General features: G+C 33.1%; 2 protein-coding genes across 3 annotated transcripts in view; both read right to left on the minus strand.

The window, feature by feature from the left end:
* Window positions 1-18,578, minus strand: part of LOC122595314 (phosphatidylinositol N-acetylglucosaminyltransferase subunit P-like) — a 33,100-nt gene extending 14,522 nt beyond the window's left edge. Inside the window, exons 1-3 of one of the 2 annotated variants that reach the window (XM_043767656.1) lie at window positions 2,320-2,614; window positions 1,909-2,019; window positions 1,151-1,346 (exon numbers count right to left, since the gene is read on the minus strand). Coding sequence is in view for 1 of the 2 variants with exons in the window: in XM_043767655.1 (XP_043623590.1) it covers window positions 18,431-18,468 (38 nt within the window). In the remaining variant the exon portion in view is untranslated. Of the gene's footprint in view, window positions 1-1,150; window positions 1,347-1,908; window positions 2,020-2,319; window positions 2,615-18,430 lie in introns of those variants that run through there. The other variant, XM_043767655.1, reaches the window with a different exon arrangement.
* LOC122595317 (early nodulin-93-like) lies at window positions 7,203-7,879 on the minus strand. Its single transcript, XM_043767660.1, has 4 exons — window positions 7,798-7,879; window positions 7,623-7,684; window positions 7,436-7,511; window positions 7,203-7,313 (listed from the first exon to the last, which is right to left on the minus strand). Exons 1-4 carry the CDS (start codon window positions 7,844-7,846, stop codon window positions 7,207-7,209), a joined length of 294 nt encoding a protein of 97 aa, XP_043623595.1. The 5' UTR covers window positions 7,847-7,879; the 3' UTR covers window positions 7,203-7,206.
* Window positions 18,579-19,483: the final 905 nt, after the last annotated feature.

A 19,483-nucleotide genomic window follows, 5' to 3' on the forward strand; every position in this document is an offset into this window, starting at 1 on the left:
CTACACATACATTTTTCGTGCAACGTTTCCATTTCAATATATAATCAAGGTCTATATATTTTGCTTGATAATTGAACAGCTACTAATTCAGACGTACACTAGAAATGAAGCCTATGGTGCTTATATTGGTTACCATGTTGTTGTGTTCTTCTTGCTTATTGGTCGTTCAAGGAATTAGGGCACACAAAGATGTGGTGGTTGTCGTTCATCCTGATGGCTACATCAACAACCACCACGTGATTCCAAGACAGAATTATAACTCACAAGGTGGTGGTGGTGGTAATAATGGTGGTGGAGATGCCGGTGATGATACTGATAATGGAAGTGGATGAACAGAGTTTCGCCTAATTAAGGAACTAAATGCAAGAGGCTTGTTTATAGTGTAAGTGTGCTACAAAGTATATATGTATGAATTATGATGATAGCTTAATTATTAACATAAGTTGTGTGCAAAGTGTGTGTTTTTATCAGTTCAATTATCATATAATGTGTGCTACAAACTGTATGATTTGTATTTGTAATGGTTCAATAATCAAAACTTTATGCATATATGATTTTGTTTTTCCGACTCTAGATAAACTACGTACAGTAAAATGATTAATTATCCTAACTAAATAGCTTAAAAATCCTCTTAATCATAAGATAACGACAAGTGACAAAATCAAGGTATAAGATTACGAAAGAAAATTTGTAAAATCCACATATCACCATCTTATTTTCGAAGTGGATTTTTAGACTAACTTTAAGAAAGATATATCATTTCCCATACATATATATACAAAACGTTTATACGTTTTGAAAATCATATTTAGAGTTTAGTTCATAAGTTTTATCCTGTATCTTACAAGTGATTCATCTCAATCTCAAATGGGTAATATAAAAGGATTTAGCTAAGAAGGGAACAAGTAGAGTCGGTCAACGGATTAAACTGGTTGAAAGACACCCACAATCTATTTTTAATGCATACAACCTCCGAACTATTTTTATTCAAAGATTTCGATATTCCATAAGGCGAGTAACAATGTTGTTTTTTCAATTATAAATAACACAGTAAAGTGTTTCAATCCAAACCTGTTTCAACACATTACCCAACCAGAACAGCTTGCTATCTCTAACTATTTTCAGAAAATCAAAATAGAATCGATGATACCTGTGCTGGGATTTCTTTTAGCTTCTGCAACATTTGTGGATCATCAATCAGTAAAGAAATAACATCTTCAGGAGCTAATATGTCACCCTGTATGTGACCACCAGTCATGACAAGTTGCTGGACGGTACTTTTCTGACTAGCTGTGTAAAATCATTTCTTCTACCGTTTCTTTGCAAATTAACCTATACACCGTAACCTACATCATGAAGATAAAAGTTTCAATAACTCGGCTATGAAATCCAGAACCAGTGAGGCAAAAATACACCAGCCAAACGATGTTGGTGAAGGGTATTAACATCGTGTCGAAACATATAAGATCAGACTGACCAAACACTAATCGGCCAAAAATCTCAGATTGCTATTTAGAAAACTAGTGTGAAATACAAGTATAAATTTACAGACACAACATTAACACAAACTTTAAGAAAAAGATGAATCGACTATTTAAGAAAAACACCTTGGAGACTAGTAGGCCAAGTGACCAGTCAAGTGTTCAACAAACTTGATATGTTCACCTCTAGCTACTATTTAACAGTTTAACCCAGAAGTCAGGTAGACGATTCACAATTGGTCAAAATTGCAACCTCTAATTAACCAATCACATGACATATCTAGAAGCTTAGTGAAAATGAAAGTAATAAATATTCATCAAGAGAAAACTAACATCTTTAGTTCCTGATTCCCTCAAACACAAAGACACGATATCATCCAAACAGAAACATGTTACATTATCAGTTATAGAGTAACCGAATCAATACCACAAGTTTTTCTTCAAGTTCTTTCCCTCCTCCAACGGTCACAAGAGCCAATTCAAGACCAAAGACCTCAACATGACTGGCTTCTTTCTCTATAAACGAATACAGTATAAACTGCAGCCATTTACAATTCACAATCACTTTTCCAGATAATAAATAATATTGAAAAAAAAATACATATTACTATGTCCAGTCTCCTTGATAAATAAATAATATTGAAAAAAACTACAAAAACAAACTAATAACATTCCAGACAATCATAAAATATGTCCCAAATTAATTCAGACCTACACAAAACTACAACAACTGAAACAATTTGGAGATAATAATATTTATAAACTATAATCAATATATATACATGTATCTGCATATAAAAATAATAATTTAACAAAAAGAGAGTGAAATTAAAATTACCAATTGAACAATCTGGATTTGACTAACGATTTTGACTATAACGATTTGAACAATTAAACAACGTCGTTCGTTTAACTTGGGGCTTCGATTTGAACAGTACTTAGGGTTTTTTTAGGTCTGGATCTGATTAAAATTGAAAGATTTTGATTATAAAAACGAACGATTTTGGGGCTTCGATTTTATGTAGACGATGTCTTTCGATTTTAGGGCTTCGATTTTGGAGCTCCTCTTCGATTTTGGGGGAACGATGTTGGGGTTTTGGGGCTTCGGTCGTTCTGGAGCTGATTGAAAAAATGGATAGTTCTTTTTTGGTTTTTTTTTTAGCTTTTATACATGGGGAACAAAGGTGACACGCAAATGTAAGTGTATTCCGCGTTATACTACAAATTTTTTTTTTATGACAATAAAAATTACGTGTCATAACCCTTCAAATTTTATAAGTTATGACAGTTTTTTTATGACATCAAAAATTACGCGTCATCGTAGATGCGTGTGTCATAATTTTGGTGTCATTAAAGGCTATTTTTCTAGGAGTGTTTAACAAAAAAACTCATTAATGGGCCAAATGATATATAGATATCATAATATGTGCGTTGCTTAATTTTGAAATTCACATTGGTAAAAAAAAAAAAAAATGTGGTTTTAGTTTGCAAAATCTAATGCGGACTCAGAGAAGAGAAGAAAAAAAAAAAGAAAAGTCATGATCAGAGGGTGGTAAACTGATAAACGTATCGTGGTCGACTGGTCGGGTTAAAAGATTGCGGGTTGACATGTTAGCAAATTTATACGGAGTATACCTTAACCCAAAAGTTTTGATATTTGCTTATCATATCATTCTTAATTATAGGCCAAATGATATATATATATATATATGTATATAAGAACATCCACTATGATTTTTTCATTGTCCTATTATTAGTTTATGAAACTAAATTAAAGAAGTTAGTTAATGTTATAAATTTATATTTTAACAAATGGAATTTAAAAGTTAGTGAGTGTATAGAAAATTTCTTTGATCAGATAGATTTAAGAATATTAACCTTAAAAAAAAAATTATTTATTCCAATAATAATAAGCTATTGAAAGACTTGTTTGTTAAAAAAGATAAACTTTTCATCAACCTTTTATTAGAGAACCTAATTTTATTTATCCTCAATCCAGATTTGCTTATTTCATGTCTAATCAATATACTCTTTTAAGCTTTTAGTTTGAAAAAACACCCTTATTTTTCATTTTTGTTTTCCAAGAAAACGAGGAAAACGAAAAACGCGTTCAATTGCATTTTTCTAAAACAGTTTTCCTAGATAACAGAAATCCTTGTTTCCACTTTTTGAAATTAAATTAGAAAACTACTTTTTTTTAATATTATTTTCCATTTTCTATTTTCTAATTTTCCAAGCTAATAAGATGGAGAAATTGAAAACAAAACAAAAACAAGTGAATTTGAACATGTTTTTTAGTTTTCTAAAATAGAAAATGAAAAACAACATTATTTATTTTGAACGCATTTTCAAAATTTTCAAAGTTTTCTTAAAAAATGGAAAACCCTCTCATTTTTAAAAAATTAAAAAGAGAAAACTAGAAAATATTTTATTGAACTAAACGCACCCTTGTGTATTCTTTTTGTAAAGTTGAAAACTCATTTTACATCAGAAATCAAACTAAAAACTTATAAACCTGAAGGCGGACTCAACTCGATGTGCACAATTGTTTTTTTGTTAGGCCTCTCTTTATACAGATTCTCTTCTTCCATTATTCATCATTTTTTTCCCCTCATAGAACACCCCAAGAATACCCTCTCCTTATAACCCCTATTCTTCCCCTCACAAACACTTTAGATGCGTGTCTAAAGTTAGAAGAAACCCCTAGACGCCACTGAAGACGCACCCCGTACTACTAGCGTCTTCGGCCATGTTGGCGTTGGATGGAGGCTAGAAGCCTTATAAGGAAGGGTCTTAACTTCAAGTTTTGATACCAAATTCACGATAAACTTTAACCCGAATACATAGAATTGATATGTTTAAAATCAAAGTTGTTCATACATGACCAAGACCAACACTTTTAGCATAATTCAGTTGGACTTGTTATATTGGGTTATATCGCCTAGATATTTTGTCATAAACGGGTTACTTTAATTAACTTAACGGTGGAGGGTGTTATGAGATCTCAACCCTCTCCAACCTTTTGACACCTCATGTCAACATTTTAACTTCATTTTCAACTTCGTTTAGTGGGTGTAATGAGATCCTTTATTTTCATCATTTTCTTCCACTAAAACGTTTTTTCTCTAATCCTATACATTTTCTCTCATATTTATGTATTAAGATATGCATGAATGTTGGTGTAAATCTTTGGCTTCTCGTACGGTTGCTTAAACCAATGGCCATAATACCAAAGCCAAACCACATAGGAGGGAGGGGTAGTTTTTTATGGCTTCATACAAACCGATCCCAACCAAAGCCCCACAGGCCCACACTCTCCACCAATAAATGTTTTAATACGACATACTAATGTAAGTCATTAAACTATTACACTGTGTTCTCGAATTCTTTTTTAAAGGAAGGGAAAGAAGAGAAGAGAGGTGAATGGAAGAGAAGAAATGTATTTTCTTTCCTTCCAAATCATCCCAAAAATGAAAGGAAAAAGTTATAACCAAAATGTATTGAATTTTCCTTTCAACTCCTTTCTTTTCTTTTCTCTTCTTCTCTTTAATAAAACTTAAGAACACAAATATTTTAAAAATCATTCATATTCTCTTCCTTTCTCTTCATAAAAAAACTGAAGAACACAGGGTTAAAGTGTGTTGTTTTTAAAATCCGTACCGAGTGATTTAATTGAAAGGAAAATGATAAATGAAACCCTAAGGGCTTCACTTAACGTGTATAAAAAAGTTATACGTTTCCATATCAAAAGCTCACCCCTGAATTTTATGGTAAGTGTACAACTTTTTTATATATCTTAATGAAAGCCCTTAAGACTTCGTTTAACAAAACCCTAATTGAAAAAGACCATAAAGTTGAGAGGTATGAGGCGGGGTGGGTTGCCACGTGTTAAGGAAAATCGAATCAAAACATGTAGCCTTAATTTAGACAAAAATTTTTGATATAGCTTCTTTTCCTGACAAAACTTAAACACTAACTAACCCGGTATGAAAATTATCTTATCCATAGTAAAAAAAATTACTTCTTTTCAATAAACATTTTAAAATGAAATAAAAGAAATCTTAGAACTCTTAAGCAACCAACTTGGGCCTGTTTGTTTTTTACCCATTAAGTGACTGAATTGATTAAATGACTGAATGGATAACTAATGTCTATATGGATTAAGTCAATACAGTTGTTTTTTGTTTATTAAGTCAGGAAACAAACACTTTTGATGACTTAATGGATTAAGTATTTTTGATTAAGTTATGACTTAATTTATTAAGTCCTAAACAAACACCACCTTGGTCTTTTTATATGCCGTAGTACCGAATTAACGATAAAAGTATTATGCATCCGGTGGACATGTTTGAATTTGGTCTAATAGAAAAATCAAGAAAAAGACACTATGGAAATTCGAAATAATTCAAAAAATAATAATAATAATAATAAAAATAAAATCTGTATGAATTTGCCATGATTGATAAAAAAAAATGTTGAAAATCCTTTCCGACAAAGTTGAAAAGCGTAATTACTATTTTTTTTTTTTCAAAAGTGAAAAGCATAATTACTAATTTACGCAATGCATATGTTTATCTACTCGATCAGCCATCACCATCAGGGCGGTTTCATGGTTTTCAAATGTCATATCTTATGTTAATATATAACACTTCAATTAATTATTTATTAACCAATCACATCGTTTGATTTTATTAAATTGACTTTTAATGATGTCATCATTTAGATAAACTACAAATTAAAAATCTTAATAATCATTATCTAAATATATTATTATATTAATATTTATAATAATCTGTAAAAAAAAAGTCTCATTAATTTACACTTTTTTGTTATCCATCAATAATTTACACTTTTTAACCCTGAATACTTAATTTATATTTATTTTTATTTTATTTCTTTGGGCCCATTTTTATTTTTTTAGCAGACCGCTTTATTTTCTTTTGGACCCATCTAATATTCTTAATTTTGGGCTTGACAAATTATCTTTTGATATTTTAAATTGTTTCTAATTTGTTTACAAAAGATCACTTATTTTAATTGCATATTATTATTTTTTAAGTTTTTAACATTTTTAAAATTATCTCATCTTAGTACAAGTGAACTATTACATAGTATATATACACATAACAGTAGGGTGTATGTTTTGGATATATACACCTAACTATCTCCGAAAATTTTTATTGCTATACTTATTAGTTTCAATGTTATTTTGGTTGATGTTTTATTATTATGGATTATTTTTTTTTTCATTTTCTATTTTCAATGATTTAAAAAATTAGCTTTAATTATGTTTTTATTATTAATTTGTTTTTCCATTTTAAATATTTCTACTTTCATACTTATTATCTTTTAGAATTTATATAATATATTAATCTGTTATAAAATTATATCGTCGATTTTTTCTAATTTATAATTGGTTACCCATTAAAAAATCAATATCAACTCAGATTTTAAGCTAAATAATGTTTTTAAAAGTATGTAATAATTTTTACATAGTACAGATCACAATAAATATAATGTCTCCCGGGGCATCGCCCGGGTAGTATCTCGTTAATATTAATAATCAAAAACTATAAGCGGAGCATACTACTACTTGTGACGAAGCTTTCCAATACTATTTACATAATCTGCTAATTAATTTATTGGGACATGTAGTACTAAAACAAAAACAAAAACAAAAACAAACTTTAAATAAGCAATAATAATTAATTAGTTAGACCATGCATCAATAAAGTTTAAGCTGGAGCGGAGGAGTATTATTATTGAAGGAGTTCTTCCTTGCAGTTTTCAAAATTGTCTTGTCCGCAACTATGAAGTATGCAGCTCCCGCGACTGCCATTTTATAATAAGATATATATTAAACTAATTAATTATTTGTATATATATATATACACACGAAAATCGTATAGTATAGTAGATAGAAGGATTGTAATAATTAGTCATAATGTACGTACCTGTGGAGACAATGAGAGCTTGGGCTGGATGGTTAAGATGAGCTCTTGCCCATGGCAACATTCTTGCACTTGCCATCTGCATTATTATTGCAACAACAAATTTTTTAATGTGTTGTTTTTCTAAAAAATAAATGGAAATTTAATTGGGAATAATAATTAAAGGTAGCTAACATACATCAATACTTACAGTTGGAATAGCAGTGGCAATCGTAGCTAAAACTGCAGCTTTAGCTCCTGCAACTGCTCCTTCTGTAATTAATTAATTAGTCCACAAAACATATATAGGTTACTATTTATAAAAGAAACACGTACGTACGTTAATTATGAGTAGCTAGTATACATAAACATATTATTATGGTTACCGTGAGAGCATCTTTTGGCCATGGCTAGCTTTTGGTCAAATGAAGCCATCGTGAATTAATGCTCACTGATCGATCGAGAAAGAGATTTTTGCTTGTTGTGTGGTGATTATTGTTGGTGCAGAATATGATGTACAATTGAATTTTTGGATAAGTATTTATAGAGGTTTTGAAGTATTATTGTGGGGCAAGGGTGGGTGAGACAAAATCAGGTGCTCTTACTGTTGGGTTCATGTTTTCAAGATTGGGCTTTGATGGTTTTGCTTCGAATTCACCCGGTTTCTAGTCAATTGTTTCTCTAAACTAACAATCTTATATCGCAAAAGTTACTTCAAATATAACAATTTAAAATATAACAAATTGTAAATCAAAGTCCTTTTATTATTTGTATAAACAATAATTAAATTGCTACATTAATTGAACTAGATTATAGATCCACTAAATTAAGACGGGTATATATATGAGTGTATTTAGTAAAATACATGCATATTGGAATATTTACCGTTAAATTCAAGAATGTTCCATGTGGTTCTTTAAGTTTTTGCAACGGCGGTCTCTCTTTGGATTTTTTTGCAACGATGATCTCTGGAGTCATGTTTCAAGTGTAACTGCAGTCCAATTTGACGAATCTGTTTACTTTATGTCGTTAAGTGCCCCACTTGAGGGCACGTGGAGATATTAATGTCCTTCCATCTAGTCACACGTACCCATCACTTATACATTTCTTTTAATCCCCTTTGATAATCTCTTTTATTCTTAAAGAGTCTTAGTTTTTGTATCTATACTTTCGGATCCACCAAACATACCATCAACATCTCAATTATGTTGTTTTTCTCTCATCTCAAGCATGTCACCACCATCAGTTACCATCTTTAACGTTCTTACATATTCAAAAGCATCATCTACCACCAAACAAACCAGTGACCACTGTAGGCTCACTAAATCTCTCAATCCACAACCAAAATAAATAAATATACATATACATCACAACCTATCTATCTGTATATCACAACATATCCATCTCAATACTCGGATTCCCCACCAAAGATTCTTCCCACAAAATTTTGAACACAGGGACAAAACTTGTGAATCATTTTTAATGCTCGTTAGTGGTTTGGACCAAAAATGTTGATAGGAAAGGAAAATCAGGGATGAAATTTGAAATTTTGTAAAATTAGGGGTGAAGTTTGCAGTTTGTGACCAACCGAGAGATGAAATTTGTAATTTATCCTTATTAATATAAAGTGAGTTAATTATACTTTTGGTCCCTGTCGAGGGTTACCGTTTTCGTCCCTGCCTTTCATATTTTACCGTTTTGGTCCAACAAATTTTGCTCCGTCATCTCTTTTGGCCCAATTCTCGAAACAGACGTTAAACACCCATCACGTACATGATGGGTATTTCTGTACTTTGACCCTTTTCACCACCTTTTATACCCAAATTTCATGCAGTACCAAAATTTATTAGTCATACATCTATACATATAATTATATTCAACAAAGATTTATTTCTTTTATATATACAATTACACCCAACAATCTGATCGATATCTTTAAACAATTAAACCCATCAAACCAACAAATCAATCTCTCCTTGTTAATGCCAACTTTTCTCAATAACTTTGGAAATATATACATATACATAAACACTATTTGATATCAATCTCTGTATCTATATCTATATCAATCTTTACTTCTATTTCTGATCAGTCTTAATGTCCATATCTATATCCAGTGTAAGGTGCCATATTGTTGCGTGGATCGTAATAAGATGTGATTCGTTATATCAAGAGTGCGGAATCCTCTTGAGATAACTAGATTACTATTGCCTTTTGTTGATTAATAAGCAATTAACCAACCCAAGGAGATGCACAAGGCTTGTGGTTCGTGTAGGAGATCACACGAAGGAACAAATAACCTTAGCTCGTTAATTCGTGAATAACTCTCAAGAGTTCGTAAATCATTAACCTAATTTCGTAGATTAGGTCTTGTATTTATACTAATTGATATTGGGTTCGTGTGGGCTTAGGCCTTAATTGCGTAATTAGGCCCGAACAATAACTAATCGTTCTGCCTTGTGCTGACGTCAGCACGAGGTTCATCCTTCACACTGATGATGTCAGCACAAGGGACGACCTTTAGTTCTTTGTTTTGACTTTGTTTGACTCGTACATAACATCCAATCACCGTTTAAGTGTTCTACGACACTTATAAACCTTGATTCTATGTTCTTGTACCTGCAAAACAATATATAACACACAAACACAATATAAAACATAAACAGATATAATATTGAAGTTCAAATGTAATCATTAAATATCAACACAAGTTCTTATTTAAATGATTACAAACAAGTTCCTAAAAACATAAACGATAATCAAATCTATGTTGCGATTGTCACAACAAATCTGCATCTACAGACTCCCCCTTGACGATTGCAACTAGATCTCTTTAAAGTCTTCAAAACTTGAACTTCAAAATTATCCATTAAACAAAAGTCTTGTGCTATTCGCATGAATTCTCTCTTGTAAACAATGAGCGAGAATGTTGCGATAGCGTCTTTCCTCTACTCTCCAAAAATCCACAGCTGAGCAAGGTGTATCCAAAAATCTTCTTTGATCACCTCTTGACAAGTTGACAGCCTGCATTGGATCATACATGCGTAGCAACATCTGTTTCTTTGAATCATCAATAAACATCTGTGCTTCGCATGACTTGATATCTATTTGCCAAAATGTCATCTCCGTCAGCATGTCTTGATCCCATCTGATAGCGGGAACCTTCTTAACACATTTAATCCTCTTCTGGACAAATCGAAATGTGCCATCTGGATTCTTAATCTTCTTCAAAGGTGTTGGCTTTATAACCTTTCTTCTGGCTTCAGACCTCTATCACTGAAATTCTTAATTCTTTCATCTCTGAATCTATTCCAGTAGAAATCTGCAAATCCATTGCTCTGAAGATTAACGAACCAGTGTCTTCCCAGATCTATCATGTCCGAATCACCGAGAGAGTGGAAATGTCTTTGACTTATTGACATGTACTGGCAACCCTCCTTTCTCTTGATAATAAACAATTTGATTCTGTGATCATAGAACCAACTTTGTATCACTGAGAAGTATTTGGGTGCATCCTTGTCTGAGACATATTCCCAAAACATCGATGGTTTATACGTATCACGTATCATCAAACCAGTATGTCCTCTATAACCTGGAATTAGTCTATTAATAATAAACTCATGATCTTGCTGCACTGGAGGTATATTAAATCTTCCAAGGTCAACCTCTCATGTAGCATCTATATTCCAGTATAGATCAAAAATATTGTCATGTCCTTCATCGACTATGTTTGCATATATAGCAAATCTTAACCTTGCAGCATTCTTAGGTTCATCTGGACTATCTCTGATTGGATTGAGATTGAGATGTTCTACTTCAACTATCGGTTCAACTTGAATGACTTCATCTTCATTAAAGACACGATCAAAGTCATAAGGTGTCTCAAGTAACCTTTGTCTATCAGCTTCTGAAGTAATGAACTCTCCTTCTTCCAAATCTTCATCATCGATACTTTCTAGATCTTCTTCAACATCAAGATCGTCCAATGCACCTATTCTTTGAAGCTTATCTGCAATTCAAACAATTTACATATACAAAGATAAAGAACATAAATCACAAGTCAAGACATAATAAAATGGTATAAATACATAAAAGAAATTAAAATAAATAATACTATATCATAAATATAATGTAATAATTACATTAATATTTATCTTATAATCTTTATCTATTTTAACTTATAACAATAATATTATATCATAAATATAATGTAACACATACATTCATATTCATCTTATAATCATTATTTTTCATTACTCGAGTATTTTAAAATTACACTGTCAATATGTTAAGCCGAACAGAATAATTCTTTGATAACTATTCTAAGCTGAATAACACTTTGATTAACACTCTAAACTGTTATTATAACTCAAGTAATCTAATATACACACATCAATTAAAAATACAAAATCAATAGCACTAAGGTTCATAATCCGAATCTGAATCCGAATCTGACTCTGACTCTGAAGATGTATGAGTTAACCCTGACTGTTCTTTCATTTGATCCCTAAGTGATCCTGGATCATAATAATCATCATAATCCATAATCTTAGCTCTAGCTCTCATATGAGCTTGTGGATCATATCCCAATCTCTTTTCTAGTCTATGCACAATTAAAGGGTGCAAATCTGACTCTGTAGAGGCATTGGTAGTAGAATCAGTCTTAGTTGACTCACTATCCTTAGTAGATTTTCCTTTGCTAAGATTTTCTTTTTCTTTATTACTATGAGGATCATTCACTGTCTCCCTTTCTATTCTATCAGAATTAGAATCGGAGTTACCTGAATTGGAATCTTCCCCATCATCGTTATTTGGATCATCAGGATCTGCATCTGGAGTGGTCATCACAGCTTTGCCTTTATCTTGAGTCCCAGAAGTACTAGCACCAGCTGTACCAGCAATCTCTGACTCTCTTTGTCTTGATGACTCCCCCTGAATATCAGCAGTCTCTGTATCCATAGCAGCATCATCAGCAGCGTCTTGATCTTGACCTCTATTCTCTGGCTCACCAATTGATGGTTGTGCTTGATTAGGACCTTGAGCTGGATCTTGATCTTCATGATCATCATCTCTTGACTTCCTTGCTAGCTCATCATCCTTACAACCACTCTTATCTCCCCCTTGAGCCAAGAATTGGTCAAGTCTAGATCCAAGAGAATGAACAAGTGCTGTCATCATGTCCATCTCTTCCTGATGCTTAGCAGCTTGGAGCTTTAGCTGATTTTCCAAAGCTGTAACCCTCATCTCTAACATCTTTTTCTCAGACAATAAACGACTCAGCTGCACTTGAACAGGTACAGGTGGACGTGAAGTAGAAGCAACATCAGATGTAGAGGCCTGAGGGGGCATCGTAGCTTCAAACGAAGGCATACGAGCACTAGAAGTTCCTGTGGGAGGCATCTGTGGTCTTTGTAGAGGAGCCAACAGACGTCCCATAATTGTAGAGACAGGAACCGTCACCTGAATGGGAGCAGCTGAAGGCCTAGGAGCAACAAGTGTCGGAACTGTAGACTCCGGAGCAGCAGGAATCGTAACAGTAGTAGCTTCAGTGACAACTTGTGCACAAGAACCAATTTCCCTTATAATAGACTTTGGTCTCGACCTTCTCTCCCCAACAGTAACACCAGCAGCAGAAGTAGTAGACACAGAAGCAGGAATCTCAGAAACAGAAGCTCTTAAAGCAGCAACCAATGGAGTATCACCAACAGTAGGTGCATGAGACCTCTCCATGGCTTCACTATATGCAGCAAACTCTCTATCAACCTCAGCTTGAGATCTTGCATGTCTTCTTCTTCTCTTTGGCAGTCTTTCTTCCTCTTTTTCATCTTCCGAGTCCTCAACAACATTAACCGGGACTTTAGAAGGACCAATATTAACATCAACTGGAACAGAGGTAGAAGTAGAGACTCCAGTAGATGATGGTACAAGATTTGTAGGATCATCAATATCCTCCATGAGAGCATCCATATCAGAATCATGCTCTATATCTCCAGCATATAGAGGAACATCATTTAGTCCCTCAAACTGATCAGCTCGCTCTTCTTGAGGATCATCCTGAGTCTGATCATCATCACCAGCAGCAGCAGCAACGGGTTCTTCATCCTCCCAACCTTGTCGAGGTGCGACATAGTTAGGATTAAGCAAATGTCCGAACAAAGGTGGATTATTAACCTCAATCGGAACATTTCTTCCCGACAAGTGCTTCAAACTTTCAGCAAATGCCTTATAAGTAAGACGACCTAAATTGAACGTAGGACCGTCAAATGGCAAATCAGCTGCATAGTGACGAATGATAATCATCACAAATCTTGGAAACAGAAAGAATTTCTTGTCTGTACCAAATGACCTCAACTGCTTCTCCAAATTTTCAAAAATGTACTGAGAGAAGCTATATGGCTTGTTCAGCACCAAGGCAACCATCTGAGAAGCATTCTGTATATTCATCTGGTCATAGCCTGTACTCCGATGACTAATTGCCCTCATCAAATAGTAAGCAAGAAGCTTCCATTTGCCACGAAGATGATTCCTGAAGTATGGGTGAGAAATAGCTCCAGTATACCCCATATGACGTAGAGCACCGTCGCAGAAATCCTCAGAAAACTCAGTCGGACCTTGCTCTATCGCGACATCACCTAAGTGTAATATCGTCCGTAAGTCTCCAGCAGAAAAAGAGAATGAACGTCCTCCAACAGTACTGCGAATGTATGTATGAGCACCCATCTGCACCGAACGGGCTGAGTTCTAAAATTCTCTAATGAGACTTATCACCAACGGAGGATTCTCTGTCACAGCAAAATGGACACGAGAATGTGCAAGAAATTGTAAGACACCATAAAACTCTGCAGTGCACCCCGTTTGCGTAATACTGAGATCGAGTGCAGCATTGTGCTCCTTGACGAACACACGAGCGTTGTTACCTTGTCCTGCCATACCTGCACAAAAACAGACAAAAACGACAAGAAAAACAAAAGTTAGAAAAAAAAACAAAACTTAAATTTAGGGTTTTGCTCGTCTGCTTCATGATGACGTCATCATGAGGAGGTTTTCCCTCGTCGTGACGTCAGCACGAGCCACTATGAAACCAGAAACACGAAGATCAAAAACATCTCCATATGATGTTAAAATCGATCAAAAACATCATCGTGGACTTGTAAATGGTTCGTGTATGCCCAGAAAACAAAATCAAAACGAATTTGATGAATACGAAGTTGGTTTGTGTTCTTCGTGTGAATAGTGACCGAAACACAATTTTCTTTGATTAATCTTGATTTAACACTTGTTTACTTAAATTTTTGTTAGATTTAACATTTTTAAACATCAATTAATCCAATTTTAAGTCCAATTTAAGTCCAAATCATCAAAAATCAAAGATTTAATTTGTGGTTCGTCCTAGTTACTGTTCACGCGAAGAGAAATCAAAATTTGAGCATTATAACGACTTGTAATCGTTAATTTTTATGGTCAAAACATCAATCAACCATCCTAGATTGGAATTATACCAACAAATCTGGATGAATAACACGAAGAAAGAGGGTGAAATCGATCGAAAAGTAGACGAATGAATAGTGGCACGAGGTAGACGAAGTTCGTGTGGTTATTTTAGGGTTAATTTTCGATTAATGGTAATTAATGAATAGTGATAACCCATATATATATTTGAATCTACATGGGACGGGCCGAACACGTAGTTCGTGGGCTTCGTGATGATGTCAGCGCGAGGCATGCTGATGTCAGCACGAGGTGATTTCGAATTTCCAGATTTTAAACCACAGAAGCTACATTCCTTAGCCAAATTTTGCGAATTTTCCAGAAATGTAAACAAGAAAAAAATTCCAGAAATTCCAGAAACATAAACCTGTAGATACTCGTTACTAAAAACCTGTATCTACTCGAATATGCTATCGTAAATCATCCGTACTAACTTGTCATCACAATAATGTATTAAATAAATCTTACATTATTATCTTGACATAAAATCGATCATTTCTTCATTGATGTTTAACTCAACAATGCAAAGCATTTTAATGTATAATGCATTACAATACATCAAAAATATCATATCAACAACCTATCACATTACATCTTAGGTTGTGATCTTGATAATAAAACTATAACCTATCACACTAAGTCTTCGGTTAATAAATAGGCAATGATGCATTCCGCATGTAGATTAATCATGATATATCCAATCCGACTTGTTTCAACATGGTATTCAAATGAAATTTGATATCTGTAACCTGCACACCTAACAAACTTCATCAATGCATCAAGAACAATAAAAATATCATAAATATGCAAAACAACCAAAAACTTAACTGAGCAATCTAAGGCAAGTCCAATCTTTGTCAAGCATACTTATCAAACAAAAACAATTGAAATTTCAAAAATTTACTTGAAACATATTCAAAAATATTTTGACTTTTCAATTTTCAAAACATTTCATTTTCTAAATTAAACAACTTATGTATTAATTAGAAAATCCATCTTGTAAACATTTATATCGTAAGCAACAAGACTTATATAATTCACTAAGAATTATAACTTTTAATGCTTATCAAATCTCTCGTGCAATAAGAACTAGTTTGACATACAAACTGACACTTATTACAAAAATAAAAATAAAGACGAAACAAAAAATAAAAATAAAAATAAAAATAAAAATAAAATTAAAAATAAAATACTAAACTACTTTATTTATTTACAAGAAATCTTAAGTTTCTGCAGATTAGATCAGATTAGCATTTACATAAGTCTGCAAGTGAGAAATAATTCTCTTATTATTAATTATGAACAGTGATTCAACCACGATTACCGGTATATTTGTCCTCTTAAACACTCGGTACTTCCAGTTTCCTTTGAGTTATGACACTTTCGACATACCCTGGCCAAGGACAGTCACCATGTAACCCGAGTATCCTAATATGCCATTGAATAGTTTGCGAACTTATGTGACCCACATTCAGTTATACTTTCGTAATCGATACAAGCACTAAGATAACAAAAATTCAATGTATATTCAAAAACATCCTTAACAAATCATGAGACACTTTATAGATAACATAATTTAATTACTTTGTGATTTCACTTATTTTCTTTTGCATTTCATTATTTATAAGGAACCCGTGATTTTCTATAAGACCCATGTAGCGAATTTTCTGACAACCTATCCCAAGTTTGAAGCTTTAGGTAGGCTAGGCATACAAAGACACCCCGAGGACATACTTGTCCGAATCTCAAAGACCACATTAGCCCCTTAATTTACATTCATTTCATGTGCATAACAATATCACATTTAGCTTTCATGCTCATGATTGGTAAAGGTTTTTGCCTATACATTGATCAAATCTTATAGTAATGCTAGATCTTTCACAAAATTTAAGGACTAGATCAATCCATACTGTAGTCACGAAGTTGTTGCTGAATCCATAATACCTGGGAACAACAGCTACCAGCAGCCATATACTCTGCCTCACATGAAGACTGAGCAACACATGTCTGCTTCTTGCATTGCCACGATACTAATCTCCCTCCTAACAATTGACAACCTCCAGTCGTAGACTTTCTGTCATTGTTACAACCGCCAAAATCCGAATCAGTTTATGCAACAAAATCAAACGTTCCTCCCATTGGATACCATAGACCAAGCCCTTGGTTTCCCTTAAGATAACGTAGAATACGTTTTGCTGCAGTCAAATGTGACTCTTTCGGACTAGCTTGAAATCTAGCGCAAAGACAAACAACGAACATAATATCTGGACGTGAAGCAGTCAGATACATCAATGAGCCAATAATAGCACGATAATAAGTTGTATCCACAAGTTCATCTTTCGGATCAACCATCGACACAACATAGTTCATTTCATCATTCAGCCATCGAACCGAACCCCTCTAGCCGCATTATTCCACCTACAAAAGCTTCTCATATATGCACCGTATGTCCACGATTGAGAAAATTTTGAGATGATAATATAGAAACCCCAACTATAGAAATTTAGGATTTTATATATGTGAATTATTAATTAAATGGTGTTTGTATGGATATCTTTTTTTTTTTGTTTTGTTTATAGCTTATATAGATATAGTTATTGATGGATTACACTTTTGGAAGGATCTTTCGGATGGATATATGTAATTATAGATACAGATGATAGATGAAAAAAAGACAAAGAGTTTAGAGTTAATTATGTTTTTAGTCCTTTGCTAAGAAAAAGACAAAAATACCTATCACGTGCAGATCACGTGATGGGTGTTTAACGTCTGTTTCGAGAATTAGATCAAAAGCGTTGACGAAACAAAGGTTTTTAGATCAAAACTGTAACATATGAAAGGTACCAAAAGTGTAATTAACTCTATAAAGTGCTAAAAAAAGAAAAAAAATTAAATGGGGAGATTACATCCATATAAGAGAGATGCCATTGTTTAGGAATATCCGATATATAAACTTAGGACCTAACTTACAAACATCAACCCAATTTTAAATAAAACTAGCCCAAACCTAACCTTCTCAAATCTCAAGATACAAAATTTCGAATATTAGCGCCAAAAAATAAATCTCCATTTGTGCGTGTATGTGTTTTAGAGAGAGAGAGAAAAGATGAGAGAGGATCATCACGAAATTCAAACACTAAAGAAGGACCAATATCCAGTTTCTTCTAATCGCAAGTCTAAACAGAGTAATTCTTCCAAAAAGCACCAGCAAAAGGTAAATTAATCTCAAATAAGTCAATATATACAATTATTCGATATGATATTCGATGTTAGGTATATATATATACAGACACATATATTTATATGTATATATCCACCTGTATATGAAATGAAGATTTAATTGATTTGATGTAACATAGCAACTGAATATTTGTTTTCATTCCGATTAGGCGATTACTGATTAACGATGTTGTGAATATATATATATATATATATATATTATGTGTATTAGAGAAATATGTTTTAATTAAAGGATTTGATATAACAGAGCGTAAAGAAGAGTTTGAATTCTGTTATAACTCCGATTACTGAAAACGACATCGTATTGGATTTATTGGACAAGGAATCATCCGATCAGATCTCGTCAGTTTCAGAAACAGTTGATACCGATCCGTCAATAGTTGATGTATGTTCAGTCCCTAGAATATGTGTTTATTTGATTTGAATCTCTTCGTGTTCGTTATTTGATTATTTATATGATGCGTATGCAGATCTACAAAACTAGCTTAGATTTTGATCGAAGTCTAGTTTCTGAAGAATCGGTGAAAGTTGTTCCGGAATCTGATCCGTTTGTGTTCGAAGATGATCAACAATCTATGGAGGTTTATATTTTCAATCCAGTTAACTGTTGTAATGATAGTTAAGTATTTTAACTTATTCTATAATAAGCTAGAAAATAGCACATGTATGTTAACTTGAACATGATTGATTTGCACTTTCGTCGTGTTTTCTCTGATTAGAATTTTCACTCTAAAACAAAACCAGAAAGTTATTGTTTGGTGTTAGTACTGTTAATTTATCTTTATGCATATGATAAGCACATGATTTAACACTTTCGAAATCTGATTCTTATGTGTTGGCAATTTGGCATTCTGTATGGCAAGAGAAGGAATTTTAGAAAGTCAAAATAATACTAGTAATGAATATGATTCAAGTGTTTCACATTATGAAATACGATACACTATTAATTGGAAAGCTAAGCTAGATATCTTTGAAGTCTTTCTAGCCCTTAATTTATTCGTGATTTGGACATTTCTTCAAGATTGATCACTTACTTGCACTTCCATCTACACACACCCATTGACCAACAAAAATCTTCTCACAATTGATGTTGGGGTTAATTTCCAAAAATGATTGTAAACTCAATTGAAACCCCTGACTAACGGTGGTGCAATCATCGCCAACTTTTACACCGGTAACTTCATTACATACAAGTGATTTCACCTTAAAGAACCCATCTGCATATAGGTTTACAAGTGATTTCATTATGTAAATCAGTATATGTATGTGTGTGTGTGTGTATAACTTAAAAGATTGTGTCAATGTCACGAGGACGATAAAAAGTTTCTCAGTTTTTATGGACCA

Source organism: Erigeron canadensis, chromosome 4 (assembly GCF_010389155.1).
Source record: "Erigeron canadensis isolate Cc75 chromosome 4, C_canadensis_v1, whole genome shotgun sequence".
Lineage (NCBI taxonomy): Eukaryota > Viridiplantae > Streptophyta > Magnoliopsida > Asterales > Asteraceae > Erigeron > Erigeron canadensis.

Bases quoted from the DNA above. Each gene is read 5' to 3' on its own strand.
- LOC122595317 (XM_043767660.1), bottom strand. From the start codon at position 7,846: ATGGCTTCATTTGACCAAAAGCTAGCCATGGCCAAAAGATGCTCTCAC. The intron at 7,685-7,797 runs GTAACCATAATA...AATTAATTACAG, and splicing joins GGCCAAAAGATGCTCTCACG to AAGGAGCAGTTGCAGGAGCT. The intron at 7,512-7,622 runs GTAAGTATTGAT...ATAATAATGCAG, and splicing joins TTGCCACTGCTATTCCAACT to ATGGCAAGTGCAAGAATGTT.